The sequence below is a fragment of the Oryx dammah genome, unplaced genomic scaffold, assembly GCF_014754425.2.
Source record: "Oryx dammah isolate SB20612 unplaced genomic scaffold, SCBI_Odam_1.1 HiC_scaffold_29, whole genome shotgun sequence".
Lineage (NCBI taxonomy): Eukaryota > Metazoa > Chordata > Mammalia > Artiodactyla > Bovidae > Oryx > Oryx dammah.
The window spans coordinates 18015792-18031701 of record NW_024070213.1 but is presented as its reverse complement, the minus strand read 5'-3'; the positions used below and the strand labels follow the sequence as shown (position 1 = coordinate 18031701).

Sequence of the window (15910 nt, the reverse complement as noted above, 5' to 3'; positions counted from 1 at the left end):
CCACTGGACTGCCAGGGAAGTCCCTGATTAACTCTTCAGAAGCAGAGGGGACCAGGCAAAGATTTCTGGGAAGAACAGCCTTGGAGCTGGTTTTGATGTGCATATAGGCATTTATTTTTGTGTTTCCCTGGTGGCTCAGATGGTAAAGAATCTGCCTGCAATGCAGGAGACCCAGGGTTGATCCCTAGGTCGGGAAGGTCCCCTGGAAAAAGAAATGGCAACCGACTCCAGTATTCTTGTCTGGAGAATTCCATGGACAGAGGTGCCTGGCAGGCTACAGTCCACGGGGTTGCAAAGAGTAGGACCCAGCTGAGTGACGAACACTAACACTTTCACAGGCCTTTACTGGAGTTGGGAAAAAGATATTTCAGAAAGGAAGGAACAGAAAGTGCAAGGCATGGAGGTGTAAAGAGCAGAGTATTGGAGAGGTGCATGGTTACTAAGACAAGGGAGGCTCTCCCTAGCCCAAGGTCTCAGAGGACATACGTTTGTTGGCTCTGAAGGCCTCCGCTGAGTCCATCTCTTAGTTTGGCCGTTACTGCTTTATTGCTTCATTCTGCTACACACAGCACTCCCCCACTCCCCATCCCCACCTCATATAACCCTCCTCCTTTCCTCTCCTCCCTTTTATGGGATCTGTGTGTGTGTTTAGGCCCTGGATTTAATTTAGTTGGATCATACCGCAGTAATAACGTTTCTGTACATTTGCCCAGAGGCCTTCAGCTAATGGGTGTATTCTTCACAGGCCAGTAAACAGATGAATAAACCAGCACACTGTCTTGCATCTCTGCCTCCCTTCTCTCTCTTTATATTTTACCCGTTGTCCACCAATTGGAGACCTCTTTTTAAAAACTAGTATTTTCCTGGCTCTCTCAAACATGAGAATGCCTGCCTTAAGTCGCTTCTGCACCTGCCAGTCAATTCCTCGGAGGCCTTTCCTGTGTCCTTGACCTGCAGCAGCTCCAGCTTGTAGTGGATGAATATACGGACTGCAGCTCAGGGAGGTCTTCCCTGGGGAGAGTCTCAGCTCACGTCTCTGGGTGGCGGTTGCTCATTCCTGGGCCATGGGTGCTGACTTTGACTTGATGTAATTATAATGATAACCACCAGAGAAAAGTAAATCTGAAGCTCTCTAAGGTCATGCATAAGAAATCAACCCAAGTACTTGCAAATAAATGACATCCTTGAAGGACCAGCAAGAATACAGGGTGGTTTCTGCTTTCACTAGTTCCCGCCTTCTTTCCAGCTTCCCCCTCCCTTCCTTCTGAGGTCCCACTCGCTGCCTGCCTTCTCCTTCTGCTTGCTCTGAACATTCTGTCCCTGTTTTCTCAGTTCTAACTTCAGACTCCCCGCCCCCTGGGACCCCAGGAGAGCGCCCCCTCCTACTGCCTGGGGAGGCTTTCCGGAGATACAGTCTTACAGTCTCTGGCTGGGCCAGCAAGTTGAGGTCATTGCCGGCCCTGCCAAACGACTGGCCGGAGTTCAGTTCCTCCATCTGTCTGTGCTTCACGGAAAACATGAGTGTGGCTCTAGGCCCTCTATTGTGCGGCCTGCCTGAGTTCTGCTCTGCGTCTGCTTTCATTCCTTCCCCACACCCACCACCCTGCCTTTCCTTGCTCTGGCTCTCCCCAGACATCTGTTTTGCAGCCTCTGCACTCTCATCATGGAGCAGATGGAAAAAGATCGAGTTTTGGACCAGGCTGGTGAGGAAGACTTGGGTTTGGTCCACAGATTTGTTCTGGGAACTAACCAGAACCTGCGTAGTTCAGAGATGGAGCAGGTATAGCTCCCGAGGAGAAACCACGGGCGCTATTTGCTTCTTTCTAGGTCCATAGCTCTTCCTTCCTCAGGACCTCTTCCTTCCTTCCTTCCTTCCTCCCTTCCTCCATCATTAATTCTCTTCTTTCTTCTGGTCTGTAACCCATTAATATTATCTGCTCTGTCTAGCTGTGCTGGTGCTGGCCCCTCAGTTGCTCAGTCGTGTCCAACTCTTCGCGATCCCATGGAACTGATGACCACCAGGATCTTATGTCCATGGGATTCTCCAGGCAAGAATACTGGAGTAGGTTGTCATTTCCTTCTCCAGGGGATCTTCCTAACCCAGGGATCAAACTCGAGCCTCTTTTTTTTTTTTAATATTTATTTATTTATTTATTTATATCACTGCAACCAGTCTTATTCAAGGCAGGCATGACTTGGTAGTTGCCAGTAGCACGTGGGATCTTAGTTCCCCAGCCAGGGATTGAACCTGCGTAGCCCCCATTGCAAGGCAGGTTCGTAACCACTGGACCACCAGGGAAGTACCCCCAAACCCAAGCCTGTTACATTGGCAGGCAGAATCTTTACCACTGAGCCACCAGGGTCTACCTGTATGCTTCTCTAATTTAGCTGTTCAGGGAATGGAATATAGACTAAGGAAGATAACAGATAACTTGACACCCTGCTAGTGCACCTAAGGTCAACCATTTTTCAGATTTGCATTTCTGTCATTCAAGTTTATTCTTGCTGAAGTGGAGATGTTGTAATTGTCTAAGCATGAGCGTTTCTAGGAATAAGAGCAAAGACAAAGTTTTTACAGCTCCTGGATCAGAGAAAGTGTTATATACATATTATGTGATATGATGGGAAATAAAGCAAGCAGAATGAACTTGGCTCCCAATTTTCATTGGCCTTCTGATGGCATTTTTGTCCTCAAGAGTCCAGAAACCAAGTTTCTTAACGTAAGCTTAAACAAAATCAAATGACAGCCTAAGGCTGGCGTCTTCTCTCATGGACCTCCTCCACATTACAAAGGGTAAGAGTCCTATATTCCTTAACTTTCCCTAACCCTCAGACAGCCAGGCTTTCTCCAGGACAAAACTCCTGTGGTGTCTGTGTTTGTTTGGATGTGACAATAAATGAGATTATGGGGGTGGGCGGAGGAAGGCTAAATGTGTGGGTCAAGAAAAAAGGAAAAGAAAAAAGGGAGACACAAAGAAACAAAGAAATTTGGGGGAGCAGAATTCTAAAAAGACAAAAGTGAGAAAGGGGGTTGGAAGAATGATTCAAATATGGAAGACAGCCAGAGACACAGAAACGCATTCTGCGGTTTTTTTGGTTTTTTTTTTTTTCTCTCTCTCTCTTTAGGTAAAAAGTAACCCAAGGACAAAGTGAGACTGGGGCCAGATGGTGGTTCATGGAAGAAAGGCATATATGAGCTTGAGCCAGCCCGTCAAGGGAGCAGCACCATCTCTCCTCAGTGTGATCATAACCTTTGGAACGAGGGTGTGAGTGACTGCAAAGCCCCACTGCCCTTCTCCTCCCCGCATCATAGTAGCACGGAATCAGACTCCTCTAGCCTGGCTTTCTCCCTCCCTCCCTCCCTCCCTCCCTCCCTCCCTCTCTCTCTCTCTTCCTTGCTCTCCCTCATCTCATTGTTTCAGAGTAGGCCAAATTCGAAGTCCTTTCCAGGGAGTGGCCCTGTTCATCTTACACCCCAGCCAAAGTGGAACAGAGAAGGAGAGAGACACATTCAACAACCAAAGGACTCGGTGGAAAGAGCAGAGAACCATCAACAGTGAGTGGCTTGGATTGTCTAAAACCCTAAATAGACAGAGGGAGGGAGGGAGGGAGGGAGGGTGTGTGTGTGTGTGTGTGTGAAAGGGCTGGAAGCAGGCAGTGGAGAATGTCACTGATTTAGAATTGAACAGACATCCCAATTATCCATGGAATTCAAATGAGACACTTAGATGAACAGATATTATTTTTTAAAAAGTCACAGATATCAAAACAAAAGTTTAGATACTAGGGTCTAAAGAGGCCATGGGGTGGATGGGGGGCCCATCATGAGCCATGTAGAGTATAAAATTTCCTGCCTTGCTGGGAAAGAAGGGGTGAGAATGATGGCAAATGATCACAGAAGAGAGTTTGAAGAAGTGTTGGAAGAAAAGAGAGGAAGGGTCTGAGACTTACGAGGGACCAGGAAAGACCTTGGGAAGCAAGGCACCCTACAGATATGCTTGCCTGGAACGGAAGTGCTGATCACAGTCTCCACTTTCCCCACTCACCTGTCAGATATGGTGTTCTTCAGACCCAAAGTGCTCCTGCTTCTCACCGCCCTCATCATGTACTCTGGTGAGTCCCTACCTTTTTTCTTTTCTCCCTAAAATGTCAGCTCCTCCGAGGTGGGTGGAGGTGTATGTTAGAGGGAGGATGCAAGGAGGCTGAAGGGAATGGGAGGAGAGATGCTTGCTATTTAATTCTAGAATTGCCCATTAAAGAGAAGTCAAAGAACACGGGGAGTTCCTCGGCAGTCCCCTGGTTAGGACTCTGCGCTCTCACTGCCAAGGTCCTAGGTTCAATTCCTGGCTGGGGAACTAAGGTCTTGTAAGCCTTGCAGCATGACCAAAAAATGAGAGAGAGAGAGAGAAGAGAAGAAAAGACTTTGTGATTAGAGGGATGTGATTAGAGATGACCTCAGATCTGGGGGAAGGCAGCCTGAGAGTTATGAAATTAAAGCAAAACTAAGATACACGCAAATGCATATTAACCAAGAGGGCCACTCTCATAAATATACAAACAGGGAAACAAATACCAAAGGAGGAAATTCCCTGATGGCCCAGTGGTTGGGACACAGTACTTTCACTGCCGTGGCCCAGGTTCAGTCCTTGGTCAGGAAACTTAGATCCCAAGAATCACCCCCGTCCAAAAAAAAAGAAAGCAAAAGGAGAAGCTGATGTATACAATTGTGTACACAGACATAAGGACCACCTCACAACTCAAATTTAAACCATGAAGAAGGGGCTTCCCTGGTGGCTCAGCGGTAAAGAATCTGCCTGCCCTGAAATGCAGGAGCCATAGGAGATGAAGGTTCGATCCCTGGGTCAGGAAGATCCCCTGGAGGAGGGCTTGGCAACCCCCTCCAGTATTCTTGCCTGGAGAATCCCATGGACAGAGGAGCCTGACGGGCTACAGTCCACAGGGCTGCAAACAGTCAGACTGAGTGACTGAGCACACAGCATGTCTTAAACTGTGAAGGAAAACAGTGGGGATATATTAACCTAACAAACACAAGCATCAGACTCACACAAGCAGATTCACGCGCACACAGAAAATGTTGCCACCTCTATAGACAAAAGGAAAATGATCTTCATAGATTGCACAGAATTGAACTAGACGACTGGCCACAGAAAGTGAACCTTGGGCTTTCAAAAAAAAAAATCCTATTCTTTTTTTTTTTTTTTTCTTATTCTGCCCAACACAGACTGTGAGATAATCATTTTGGGCCTTTTTCAGTAGTGTAGCTGGAGGAGCTGGCTGTGGGGATGGAAGGACAGGCCATCAGGAAGGGCTGCTGCCTTGTGGGTGGATCAGGATCCCACCCCTTCTGGACGGACTGAAAAGCAAGAGGCCTCCTGAGTCAGGGCTCCCCTTTGTGCTCAGCAGTCTCCTGTCTTTGAGTGCTTCCCTGTCTACGTCTAGCACTAACAGTCTGCCTATTTCTATACGGAGCTATAACAGAAATAAAACATGGCAAGTACAGCAATTTTCCCATCATTTTCTGGTTCATCTCAGAAAAGCTTTATGAGGTATAGAGCTGGACGCATTCACATACTTCTTCCTTTGTGCAGGCCGGACACCCCTAGGAGTCAGCGGACAGCGAGGAGGTAAGTGATCCCATGGATCTGGGCTCTGTTGGGGTTCTTATCAGGACAATGGAGCCAAATGGTCAAAGTTCCAAGAATTTGTCATACCATACAGAGAGGAAGTACCAAGGTGTGTGAAATAATAGAATTGAATTCAACAATCCTGTCATCCCATTCATAAAACTTTCTCATTCACTACTGAAATAACTTCACTCAAATCTTCTCTATGTCCAGCTCATTTCCACACCCTTGGATAATGCCCACTACTCCTAACAGAATTTTCCTATCCATGTAAGAATGGAAAAACTAAAATGCAGACGGAAAAAGAAGTCTTCCCAGCCGTATAGAGAAATCGTGGCCCAATGAGACAGAATCCGTAAGTTTTGGCTTCCAAAGGTCCGCTTCCTTCAGCTCGATTCAACAACTGCAGTTGCCTCTTGGCACCAACATAATTATAATTTCTCTTGGTTTCCCCAACTCTTGAGAGCACTACAGTATATAAGCCTTTAATGAGTCAAAAAATCTAATGAGTGGGTCACAACTGGTGCTTTTAATGAGTTAAGATAGACTAAAATAAAAACAAGAGTACACTGGGGACTTCCCTGGTGGTCCAGTGGCTAAGACTTCATGGTTCCAATGCAGGGGGGCCCAAGTTTGATCCCTGGTCAGGAAACCAAACCCCCCATGCCACAACTAAAGATCCTAAGAGCCTCAACTAAGACTTTGCACAGCCAAAATAAATATTTCTTAGGAGATAAATAGAGTACACCGCAAGTAGATTAACAGAAGTAAAGTATTATTTTTACTCTTCTTTCAGTTTTATATGTGTATCGTGGCTCACAATGTAATTTCTTACTGTGCATCTTGGTAGAAGAAATAAGAATACAGAAAAACCTTTTCTCTGTTCTGGCCTGAATCCTTACATTTTTGAACCCAGATTTTATTTCAGCCCTGTGCTGTGCTGTGCTGTGGTCAGAGGCTCAGTCGTGTCTGACTCTGTGTGTGACCCTATGGACTGTAGCCCACCAGGCTCCTCTGTCCATTGGATTTCCCATGCAAGAATACTGGAGTGGGTATCCATTCCCTCTTCCAAGGGATCTTCCCCACCCAGGGATCAAACCCATGTTTCTTGCATTTCAGGCAGACTCTTTGCCACTAGAGCCACTTGGGAAGTCCCAGCACTAGCACAACTAAAAATCCAAATTCCTTTCTTTGGGCTGGTAAAGGTCCAGTCCTGTTTTATGACTTTGTGATGCTTTTTGAGCAGAAATATTGTAAGAGCTGATGAAAATGTCTCCATAAGATTCCTTCTCAGAAAACATTCATCAGTCCTTAAGCTTTTATGGAGGTAGCTCGTGGAAAAGGTGGGTAAACTGAGGGATATGCAGAAAACTAGTACTCTGCCTGAAATTCTAAAAACACAGCTAGGATATTCTCAAACCCTTTGTTCACCCACTGCTTCCTCTATTTCCGTGAGTGGTTGGACTGGAATGTAGCTGGAGAGAACTGGAAACAGGACAGGAATTGGCTACACCCTGGAGAAAATCCACTCCCTTCTTACAGCCTCTGGAATGAATCGGGTCAGTGGTTTTTCATTTATCCTGTGGGACTGGAGCAAACTTGAACTCCTTTTTTATCAAAATCTGCTCTGAAAGAAGAAAGCTTATGTTAAAAAGTGTTAAAAAGATGTAAAAGGTTCCTGTCCCATCTGATGCCTATCTGGAATTTTTTTCTAAAAGATGAGTGAGGAATAAGCAAGGGAAATTCCTTTAAAATGTTCTGTGTTTTGCTTCTAGTACAAGGATCAGTAACTCTGATATGCTTTATAAAAATGCTCTTCTCACCAGATTGTAAATCTGACACTTGTATGCTGACCTCAAGGCAAAGTATTATGTGGATTTGCTGACCTCTAGTGGGTAAAACCAATAATGACTATAAGCCTTTTACAGTGAAGGTTCATTATAGATGGGATGTTAAACGTCTAGTTCTTCACACAGCTTTTTTTATGTTGCTTGTTAATTCAGAGACTATTTGTTTCAGGAGTTGCTATTGTGTACAGTTTCAGATGAAGTTTTCTTAGTTTATCCAAATATCTTCCATCTTAAGACCTGGACCATTTTTTACTTCTCCTTTTGTTTTTACTTTCCAAGGATCAATAGCAAAGCATCTCCCCTCCTCTTCTCTCTTTCTACCTCACTTATCACTGTGAGCATCAGAAAACGACCAATGTAACCTCTTGTGAACACTGTGTAGAGAGTATCATCAGACTGATATCCAAAAATATCAAAATCATGAATGTCAAAAATCACAGTCTGGGAATTTCCCTGGTGATCCAGTGGTTAAGATCCTGCACTTCCATTTCAGGGGGTGCCGGTTCAATCCCTAGTCAGAGAACTAAGATCCCACATGCACGGTAGCACAGTCAAAAGATTTTTTTTTAAAAATCACAGTCTTTTTGAGAAAGACAATTTTCATTTAAATAAGTACCACAAAGAGGTCATCAGCCCATAATAACTATCAACAAGCTCTATGACCTTGGATGAGTTATTTATTTTGTTGATGCTGTTTTACCATCTGTAAAGCAAGCTCATAGTAATCCCTGACTAGCTGTATCAGTTATTATCTGTTAGGATGAAGTCATTCTTGCAGTCCAGTGCTGAACCAAAGTTTAATCAGTGGACTATCTGATGGCCACATAGTTCATTCATTCTTCTAAATAAGAACAAAGGGAAAGGGACAGTCTAGGGTTAGGATTGTATGAGTATATTCATGGGAGTAGGAAAAGTGTGACATTTGTTTGGGTTACAGAGGAAAGGACTTTGGTTGGGAAACAAAGAAAAATACTTTTAGGATCCTACTACATGATGGTGTCTGTGCTTGACAATTTCACTTCCTGGGAGTGCAGGGGTAGGGGGTGAGGGGCAGAGAATGCTCAGAAAGTGTTTTCTGATTGTTTTTATGCAGATGATGTGACCACAGTGACTTCAGAAACATTCACAGAAGATCCTAGTAAGATATTCTTTTATTTCCTTGCTCTCACACTGTGGATAGAAGGATCCGGGATGATGTCTGTATAAAGTAAGAGGAAGACTAGAAAAGAGTCTCAGGGATGTTCCTGGTAGTCCAGTGGCTAAGACTCCATACTCCGAATGCAGGGTGCCCAAGTTCTGTCCCTGCTCAAAGAACTAGATCCCTCATGCTGCAACTAAGACCTGGCACAGCCAAATAAATAAATATTATTTAAAAAGAGAGAGAGACAGATTCAGAGCCCTGTTGTCTATCTTAGATGCCACCAAAGCTATAAACATGCCCAATCTTTTTGCCGCATCCTTTTCCTTCTGTGATAGTCCCTTATATTTCCCCCCAAGAATCCATATTCTTTCGCTTCAGTCTTGCCTCCTTTTAGATCATCATGCCTCACCCTGTTTTTCCCTTTGCTGTTTTTCCTGCTTGCATTTTTTCATTCCCTGCATCCATCGTATCTTTGCAGATCTGGTGAATGATCCTGCTACAGATGAAACAGGTAGGTTTCACTCCAACTCTTAAAAAGGGCACGTTTCATGTTAATAGTCACAGTATTTATTCTAGCTCTTGAATTAATCTTATAACTTTTATCACTGGGAAGGGGATGAAAGAAAAGATGCTTCCTGGCCCCCTAAAAAAGAGGAAGCAAAGTGGATTCATAGCTTTAAAAAACATACATAAAGACTTCCAATGTCAACAGGCCAAATAATACTCAAAAAAATTATCTTCAATAAACTCTCTTCCCCTGGACACAATATAAAAAACCCAGCCATTGCCTCAGCTTTTTCCTGTTACCCACATTCTCCCTCCTGCCCTCTGCCTTTTCCTTTGTCAATCTGGAGCCCTTCTCACATCACTGTTTTGTGCCTTTTCAGTTCTGGCTGATATCAAGCCTTCTACCGATGACCTGGGTGAGTTCAGATCTGGGACCTCAGGGCCACGGGGGCTGTTCTGGGCTTCCCGCAATACCCATGATGGAAGACAGTACAGCTGGTAAAGAACCCTAAATAGGACTACATGTTATGCAGCGCATTTGTCCAACAGTTTAATTTAAATTAATGACATGTTTGAGCCCCTAACAAGCAAGAAATGTGGTTTGATACATAAACTGCCAAGGTTTGATTTTTCTCTCCACGTTTCCAAGATTGAATGGGTAGAGGTAAAGGTGAACAAAACTGATATTCTTCTAAACATCTTTTGTCTAACAGATGAGATAAGACAAAGAAATGGATAATTTTATTCAGTTTCACCAAACATATGTAATCAAGCAAAAGAAGCTGTGAAATCTCAAAGTCCTTGACTATATTCAGTGTTGAGAGTTAGGAAAGGCTTTTCTGAAGGGCACATTGACTAGGCTGATTCCTGGAAGACAAACAGAAGTGAATCAAATGAACGGAAAGGCGAAGAGCTTTCAGGTAAAGAAAACAATATGGGCAAAGGCTTAGGATGAAAATGAAAACCAGCCAGAGAACAGTTCATGCAAAGGAAAGTTTAATATGATGTCCTGAATTATTTTGTTAGAGGTATGGGAGAGAAATGAGCTGTCAGGGAGCGGAGGCTGTTGAGAGGAAGTTCAGTTTTCTATTAGATAGATGGTAGCTATTGGGTGGATGGTAGCACCATTCACTGAATATTTTGAATTGATGAAGGGAAAGAAGGCAGTTTGAGACATGGAAGGATCTTTAAAAAAAAAAAAATCCACAAGCTCTTCCACAAAATGGAAGTTGAATTTGTAGACCTGGAGCTTATTAGAAGAAAGTTCTGAGCTAGACATAGAAGTTTGAGAATTAGCATATAAACCTGTGATTGAAACTGTGGGAGCCTGGGTTCGATCCCTGGTAGGGGAAGTAGGTCCCATATGCCACAGCGAAGAGTCCACATGCCCCAGTGAAGACCCTGCATGCTGCAACTAAGAACCAGCGCAGTGGAAACAAAGAAATTGGGGATAGATGAGATCACCTAGCTAACATTCTTCTTATAGTATCCAAGCAACCCTTCCGATAACATTTTATAGGTAACTCCCATGGTTAGTCCATTTCTTCAAGATGCATCTTACTCCTTGACTTACTCTCCATTCTACAAATTCAGCCAGTATTTAACTTGCCCCTAAGTTAGGACTGGGGCTTCCCTGGTGTCTCAGCGGTAAAGAAACCACCTTTAATGTAGGAAATGCGGGTTTGATCCCTGGGTCGGGAAGATCCTCTGGAGAAGGAAATGGCAACCCACTCCAGTATTCTTTCCTGGAAAATCCCATGGACAGAGAGCTTGGTAGGCTACAGTCCACAAAGAGTCGCACATGACTGAGCACACACATGGGTCTCAAGTAAGGCAACATGACAGTTACAGGGCAGTGACTTCTAGAACCAGTAATAACTGAATAAAATTTCCTCCTTTCAGCCTCACTCAATGACAAAAATACCACCACAGGTATGATTGTCTTTTGTCTGTATTTTTCTTAAGCTTTTTTTTTTCTTCCTGGAAATTCCTAATCTCCTTGTTCTTGGGAGAATACTTGGTACATCTTCTAGTTTTATTTCCAATTCTTTCTCAAAGAATATCTGTAGTCTTCTTCATATCCCTCCCACACTACTTCACTGTCTATGAGTTCCTGTTCTAAAGGTCATGGGGAAAAGATGGGATCATTACTACATGGTCCCAGAACAGTCCTCTCCATAAACTAACTTTGAACACAATCTGTTTGTTAGTGGGTCAGGAAGTGACCTCAAGGACTCAACACTACTGTAGATGTCATGCTTTCTCTAACATACTATAATTCCAATGTGCAGCTAGGGTTCAAAACCACCAGAACAGAGAAATTGTGACCCACTTTAGAATTCAAATTCTTCAGAATATGACTGTTAGCATTTCATCTTTCATGTTGCCACCTGTCTAACCCTAGAAGGACTTTTTCCTAGAAGAACCCACAGGGACTATTTTATTCTCTTTCCTTTCAGGTAGGGAAGCACCTAAATTTCATTGTTTAGCCAACATCTATTATTGCTTTGTGGACTTCCCTGGTGGCTCAGCTGGTCAAGAATAAGCCTGCAATTCGGAAGACCTGGGTTCGATGTCGTGAAGATCCCCTGGAGGAGGGCATGGCAACCCACTCCAGTATTCTTGCCTGGAGAATTCCCATGGACAGAGGAGCCTAGTGGGCTATAGTCCATGGGGTCACAAAGAGAAGGACATTATTGCTTTGTATTGGTTACAGGAAGAACATACCCCAGCTTACAGTGATCCTCTGTAGAGACTACTCTAGGTTTTCCCAGCTCTTTCTCTCCTCCTCCATTCCTCTAACCATGTGTTTTTCATGGTGGGTATCTTCAGAGTGCCGGGATGAGAAATTCGCCTGCACAAGACTCTACTCCGTGCATCGGCCAGTCAAGCAATGCCTCCATCAGATATGCTTCACCAGGTAAAGGGTCCCATATATCGCCTAGAGAGCCGCCCATGATAGCGCTTTCATGTCAGTAAGTATTTAATGAGCACTCACTCTGGAATTTCAGTCTCTAAGGTGGCAGAAGTTTTAAGCATCACCCTTTTAGCTATTCCAAAGGTGCCAATTAGAACCTAGAGTCTGCACAGACTTAAAGAATGAACTTACGGTTGCTGAGGAAGGATACAGGTGAGGAATAGTTAGGGAGTTTGGAATGGACATGTACACACTGCTGTATTTAAAGTGGAGAACCAACAAGGATCTAAGGTATAGCACAGGGAACTCTGCTCAATGTCATGGGGGAGAATGGATACGGGTATATTATGGTTGAGTCTCCTTGCTGTTCATCTGAAACTATCACAACATTATTAATCAGCTCTACCCCAAGACAAAATAAAAAGCTTTCTTAAAAATAAAAATACGTTTAAAGAAAAGCATATAGACTTAAGACCTGAGAAATAAGTAATGGGAACTGTATTATGATAGAAGAAAAAAAGAACCTTGAGTCTGGATTGAGGCACCTGGAACAGTTTAACTAACAAATGTAGATGCTGAAGGCAAGGATGGTGAGTACTGGAGGAAGGATGGTCATGAGGGAAACACTGGTTTATCAAATTCATCACATCCGAGAAATAGGCTGGAGCTGAAGATGCAAGTGTCAAGGTAGAAAATAGTAGGGAGTAGTGCAGGAAGTATTAAAGCTTGAGTCTAGGTGGAATGTGCAAAGTTGTAACTAACAAGTGTGATCCATACCATTTTATCTTCTACACTACTTGGGAGGGGGTGGGAGTGGGAAGTCTGAAATACTTAAGGAAATCCAGGTATTTGGAGAAGTTGAAAGAGTCATCTCAGGCAGAGGCTAGTGCTCCCTCTCAATGCTTTTTCCATATCCTTCTTGCACCATGACATTGGATCTATGGCAGTTCACGGCGCATGTACGTCATCAACAATGAGATCTGCTCCCGTCTTGTCTGTAAAGAACACGAAGCTATGAAAGGTAAGACTGGCTTTGATGGGGAGGAACAATAATGAGAGCAACTGATAACTGGGGCAAGTTCCAAGATGTGGCTTTGGAGGAGGGCTTTAGGCTGCTCTCTGACTTCCATCAGCTCCTGCTCCACCTAGTTACCCCAATAAACGATATAAAGAAAGCACCATGTTTGGTATATTCATGACCCTCAAAGCTGCTGTACAGCACAGGAAGTTCATCTCTGTGTTCTGTAATGACCTAGAGGGGTGGAATGAGAGGAGGAGGGAGGGAGGCTGAAGAGGGAGCGGATATATGACTGCGTATAGGGCTTCCCTGGTGGCTCAGCCATGAAGAACCCATCTGCCAATGCAGAGGATTCGGGTTTGATCCTTAGGTTGGGAAGATCCCCTGGAGAGGGAAATGGTAACCCACTCCAGTATTCTCGCCATGGACAGAGTAGCCTGGCAGGCTACAGTCCATGGGGTCATAAAGCGTTAGACATGACTGAGCAAGTAAACAAGACATAGCTGATTCACTTTGTCATACAGCAGAAACACAGCATCATAAAGCAATTATCTTCCATTATTAACATTAAAAAATTGATAACCTTTAAGAAAGCACCGCTAAATCCCTTTTCAACTAGACAGAAACCCCCAACTTCTCTTATGTATAGCTAGTGCATTCAGATGCTCTGCTACTTTGAAGATCATTTGCAGAGATGAAAAGCCAAGTCCACTATTACAAATAACAGTCTCTACTAGTCCTGCAGCCACATTCATAAGTCCAAGTGGGGAAAAAGCCACTAATTTAGAGACTATAACATTTGGATACATAAAAAAATCACTTGGACATTGGCTGAACACTGGTTACGTTTACAATAGTCCACCAATTCCAAGAACCATTTCCCTTGCTTCTTGTGAAATTTCAGAGGTAGAGCAAGGTAGAAAGATTTTATTAAAAAAAAAAATTACAAGAGTCCAGATGTGTGGTTAGACACTATGTGTGGTGTGAAAACACTATTTCTCACCTTCCCCTGGCCCAACCCCAGATGATGGCTGCCGTCGTCAAAGTCACCACATGCAAAAGCCACTCTGACTCAGCGGCCGGCCTTGCACCGACCCCCTCTGAGTAAGAGCTGTACTTAACTTCGCAGAAGGAAACTTAGCCCTCGCCTTCATTGGCTCTGCAAGCCACCTGCAAGGGAAGCACCTTGACACTGACGATGAGTATCTGGGACTCGAGGCACTTTCAAGTGTCTCGGGGGACTTGCTAAAGTTAGCCATTTGCACACAGTAAACACTTTTGAATGACTGGACCTCATTTTTTTTTTCCCTGCTGTTTAATAAGTCTATAATTAGAAGAATTGGAAGCAAGGTGTGAATAAGAACTGACCACCTGTACTTAGTTCTTTTGCATCCAGTCTTTCATTTTCAACTACATTCTTGAAGCAGGTATTTCAATGCCTGTTTTGCAGAAAAGGATGGTGAGGTTCAGAAAAGTCAAGACTCTTTCTGGTAGGGAGTAAATAACCAGTAAGTGACAGATCCCAGGTTCTAACCCTGATCTGTTTCTTTTCAACCCTTTCACTGCACCACCCTGCAGTCTCCTCTTTGTTCTTCTCTTTCCTTGGAGCCCTGGCCACCTTCCTACATTCTCATCTCAACATGCTCTGCTTCTCTTCTAGATGAACTCTGCCGTCAGAAGGCTGGTCTGCCCCCAAGGCGACTCCGACGCTCCAACTACTTCCGCCTTCCTCCCTGTGATAATGTGAATTTGCAGGGACCCAGTGGTCTGTGATCAACAAGGAAGAGGAAGGAAAGAATGTGTGGGTGGGAGGGAACTCCTTGTCCAACCACTGTCAGCTAACCCATAGACATGAGTAGTTCTTAAACCAATCCCTTTGTAATGTCTAGCTTTTGCCCCTACTTCTTTATTTTTTTTTTTTACCCGCTTCTGTCACTTTTCAGTATATAACATATAGTTTTTGTAGTATTGCATGGTTTTGCTGCTTCTCCATATCATAGACCTGGTAGATAAATGATTAATGTGTCGCTTAGATAGAAACATTCTATGTACAATGTCAAGAGAAAATAAACTTGAATAAAATTATTAAAAATATTAACTACTGAATCTGTTTGAGATAGATCTCAAGGGGGAAGATGCTATCACTGTCAATCTCAACTAACTATAGAACATCAATATTTTACATTCAAGCATTTCCTAGATTAACTCTCCATTCACTTACGTGATCCTCTTTACTCCTATTATTTTGCTGGATTGTCCTAACTTTTGCCTGGTATGTCCTCTTTCTGTTGTTCAGTCACTCAGTTATGCCCATGGACTGCAGCACACCATGCTTCCCTGTCCTTCACTATCTCCTAGAGTTTGCTCAAACTCATGTCCATCAAGTCAGTGATGCCATCCAACCATCTCATCCTCTGTTGTCCCCTTCTCCTCCTGCCTTCAATCCTTCCCAGCAACAGGGTTGTTTTTTTTTTTTTTCCAATGAGTCGGCTCTTTGCATCAGATGGCCAAAGTGTTGGAGCTTCAGCTTCAGCATCAGTCCTTCCAATGAATATTCAGGGTTGATTTCCTTTAGGGTTGACTGGTTTGATCTCCTTGCAGTCCAGGACTCTCAAGAGTCTTCACCAGCACCACAGTTCACTTCAGTTCAGTTCAGTCGCTCAGTCGTGTCCAACTGTTTGCAACCCCATGAATCGCAGCATGCCAGGCATCCCTGTCCATCACCAACTCCCGGAGTTCACTCAGACTCACGTCCATCAAGTCAGTGATGCCATCCAGCCATCTCATCCTCGGTCGTCCCCTTCTCCTCCTGCTCCCAATCCCTTCCAGCAT

The 15910-nt window shown here is 44.0% G+C and overlaps 1 protein-coding gene across 1 annotated transcript; it reads left to right on the top strand.

Annotated features, from left to right (window-relative positions):
* Positions 1-3383: 3383 nt before the first annotated feature.
* MFAP5 (microfibril associated protein 5) lies at positions 3384-15176 on the top strand. Its single transcript, XM_040235092.1, has 10 exons — positions 3384-3556; positions 4054-4113; positions 5610-5645; positions 8589-8633; positions 9115-9147; positions 9524-9559; positions 11046-11075; positions 11976-12063; positions 13008-13081; positions 14739-15176. The coding sequence occupies exons 2-10, from the start codon at positions 4056-4058 to the stop codon at positions 14849-14851; spliced, it is 513 nt and encodes a 170-aa protein (XP_040091026.1). The 5' UTR covers positions 3384-3556; positions 4054-4055; the 3' UTR covers positions 14852-15176.
* The last annotated feature ends 734 nt before the right edge of the window (positions 15177-15910 follow it).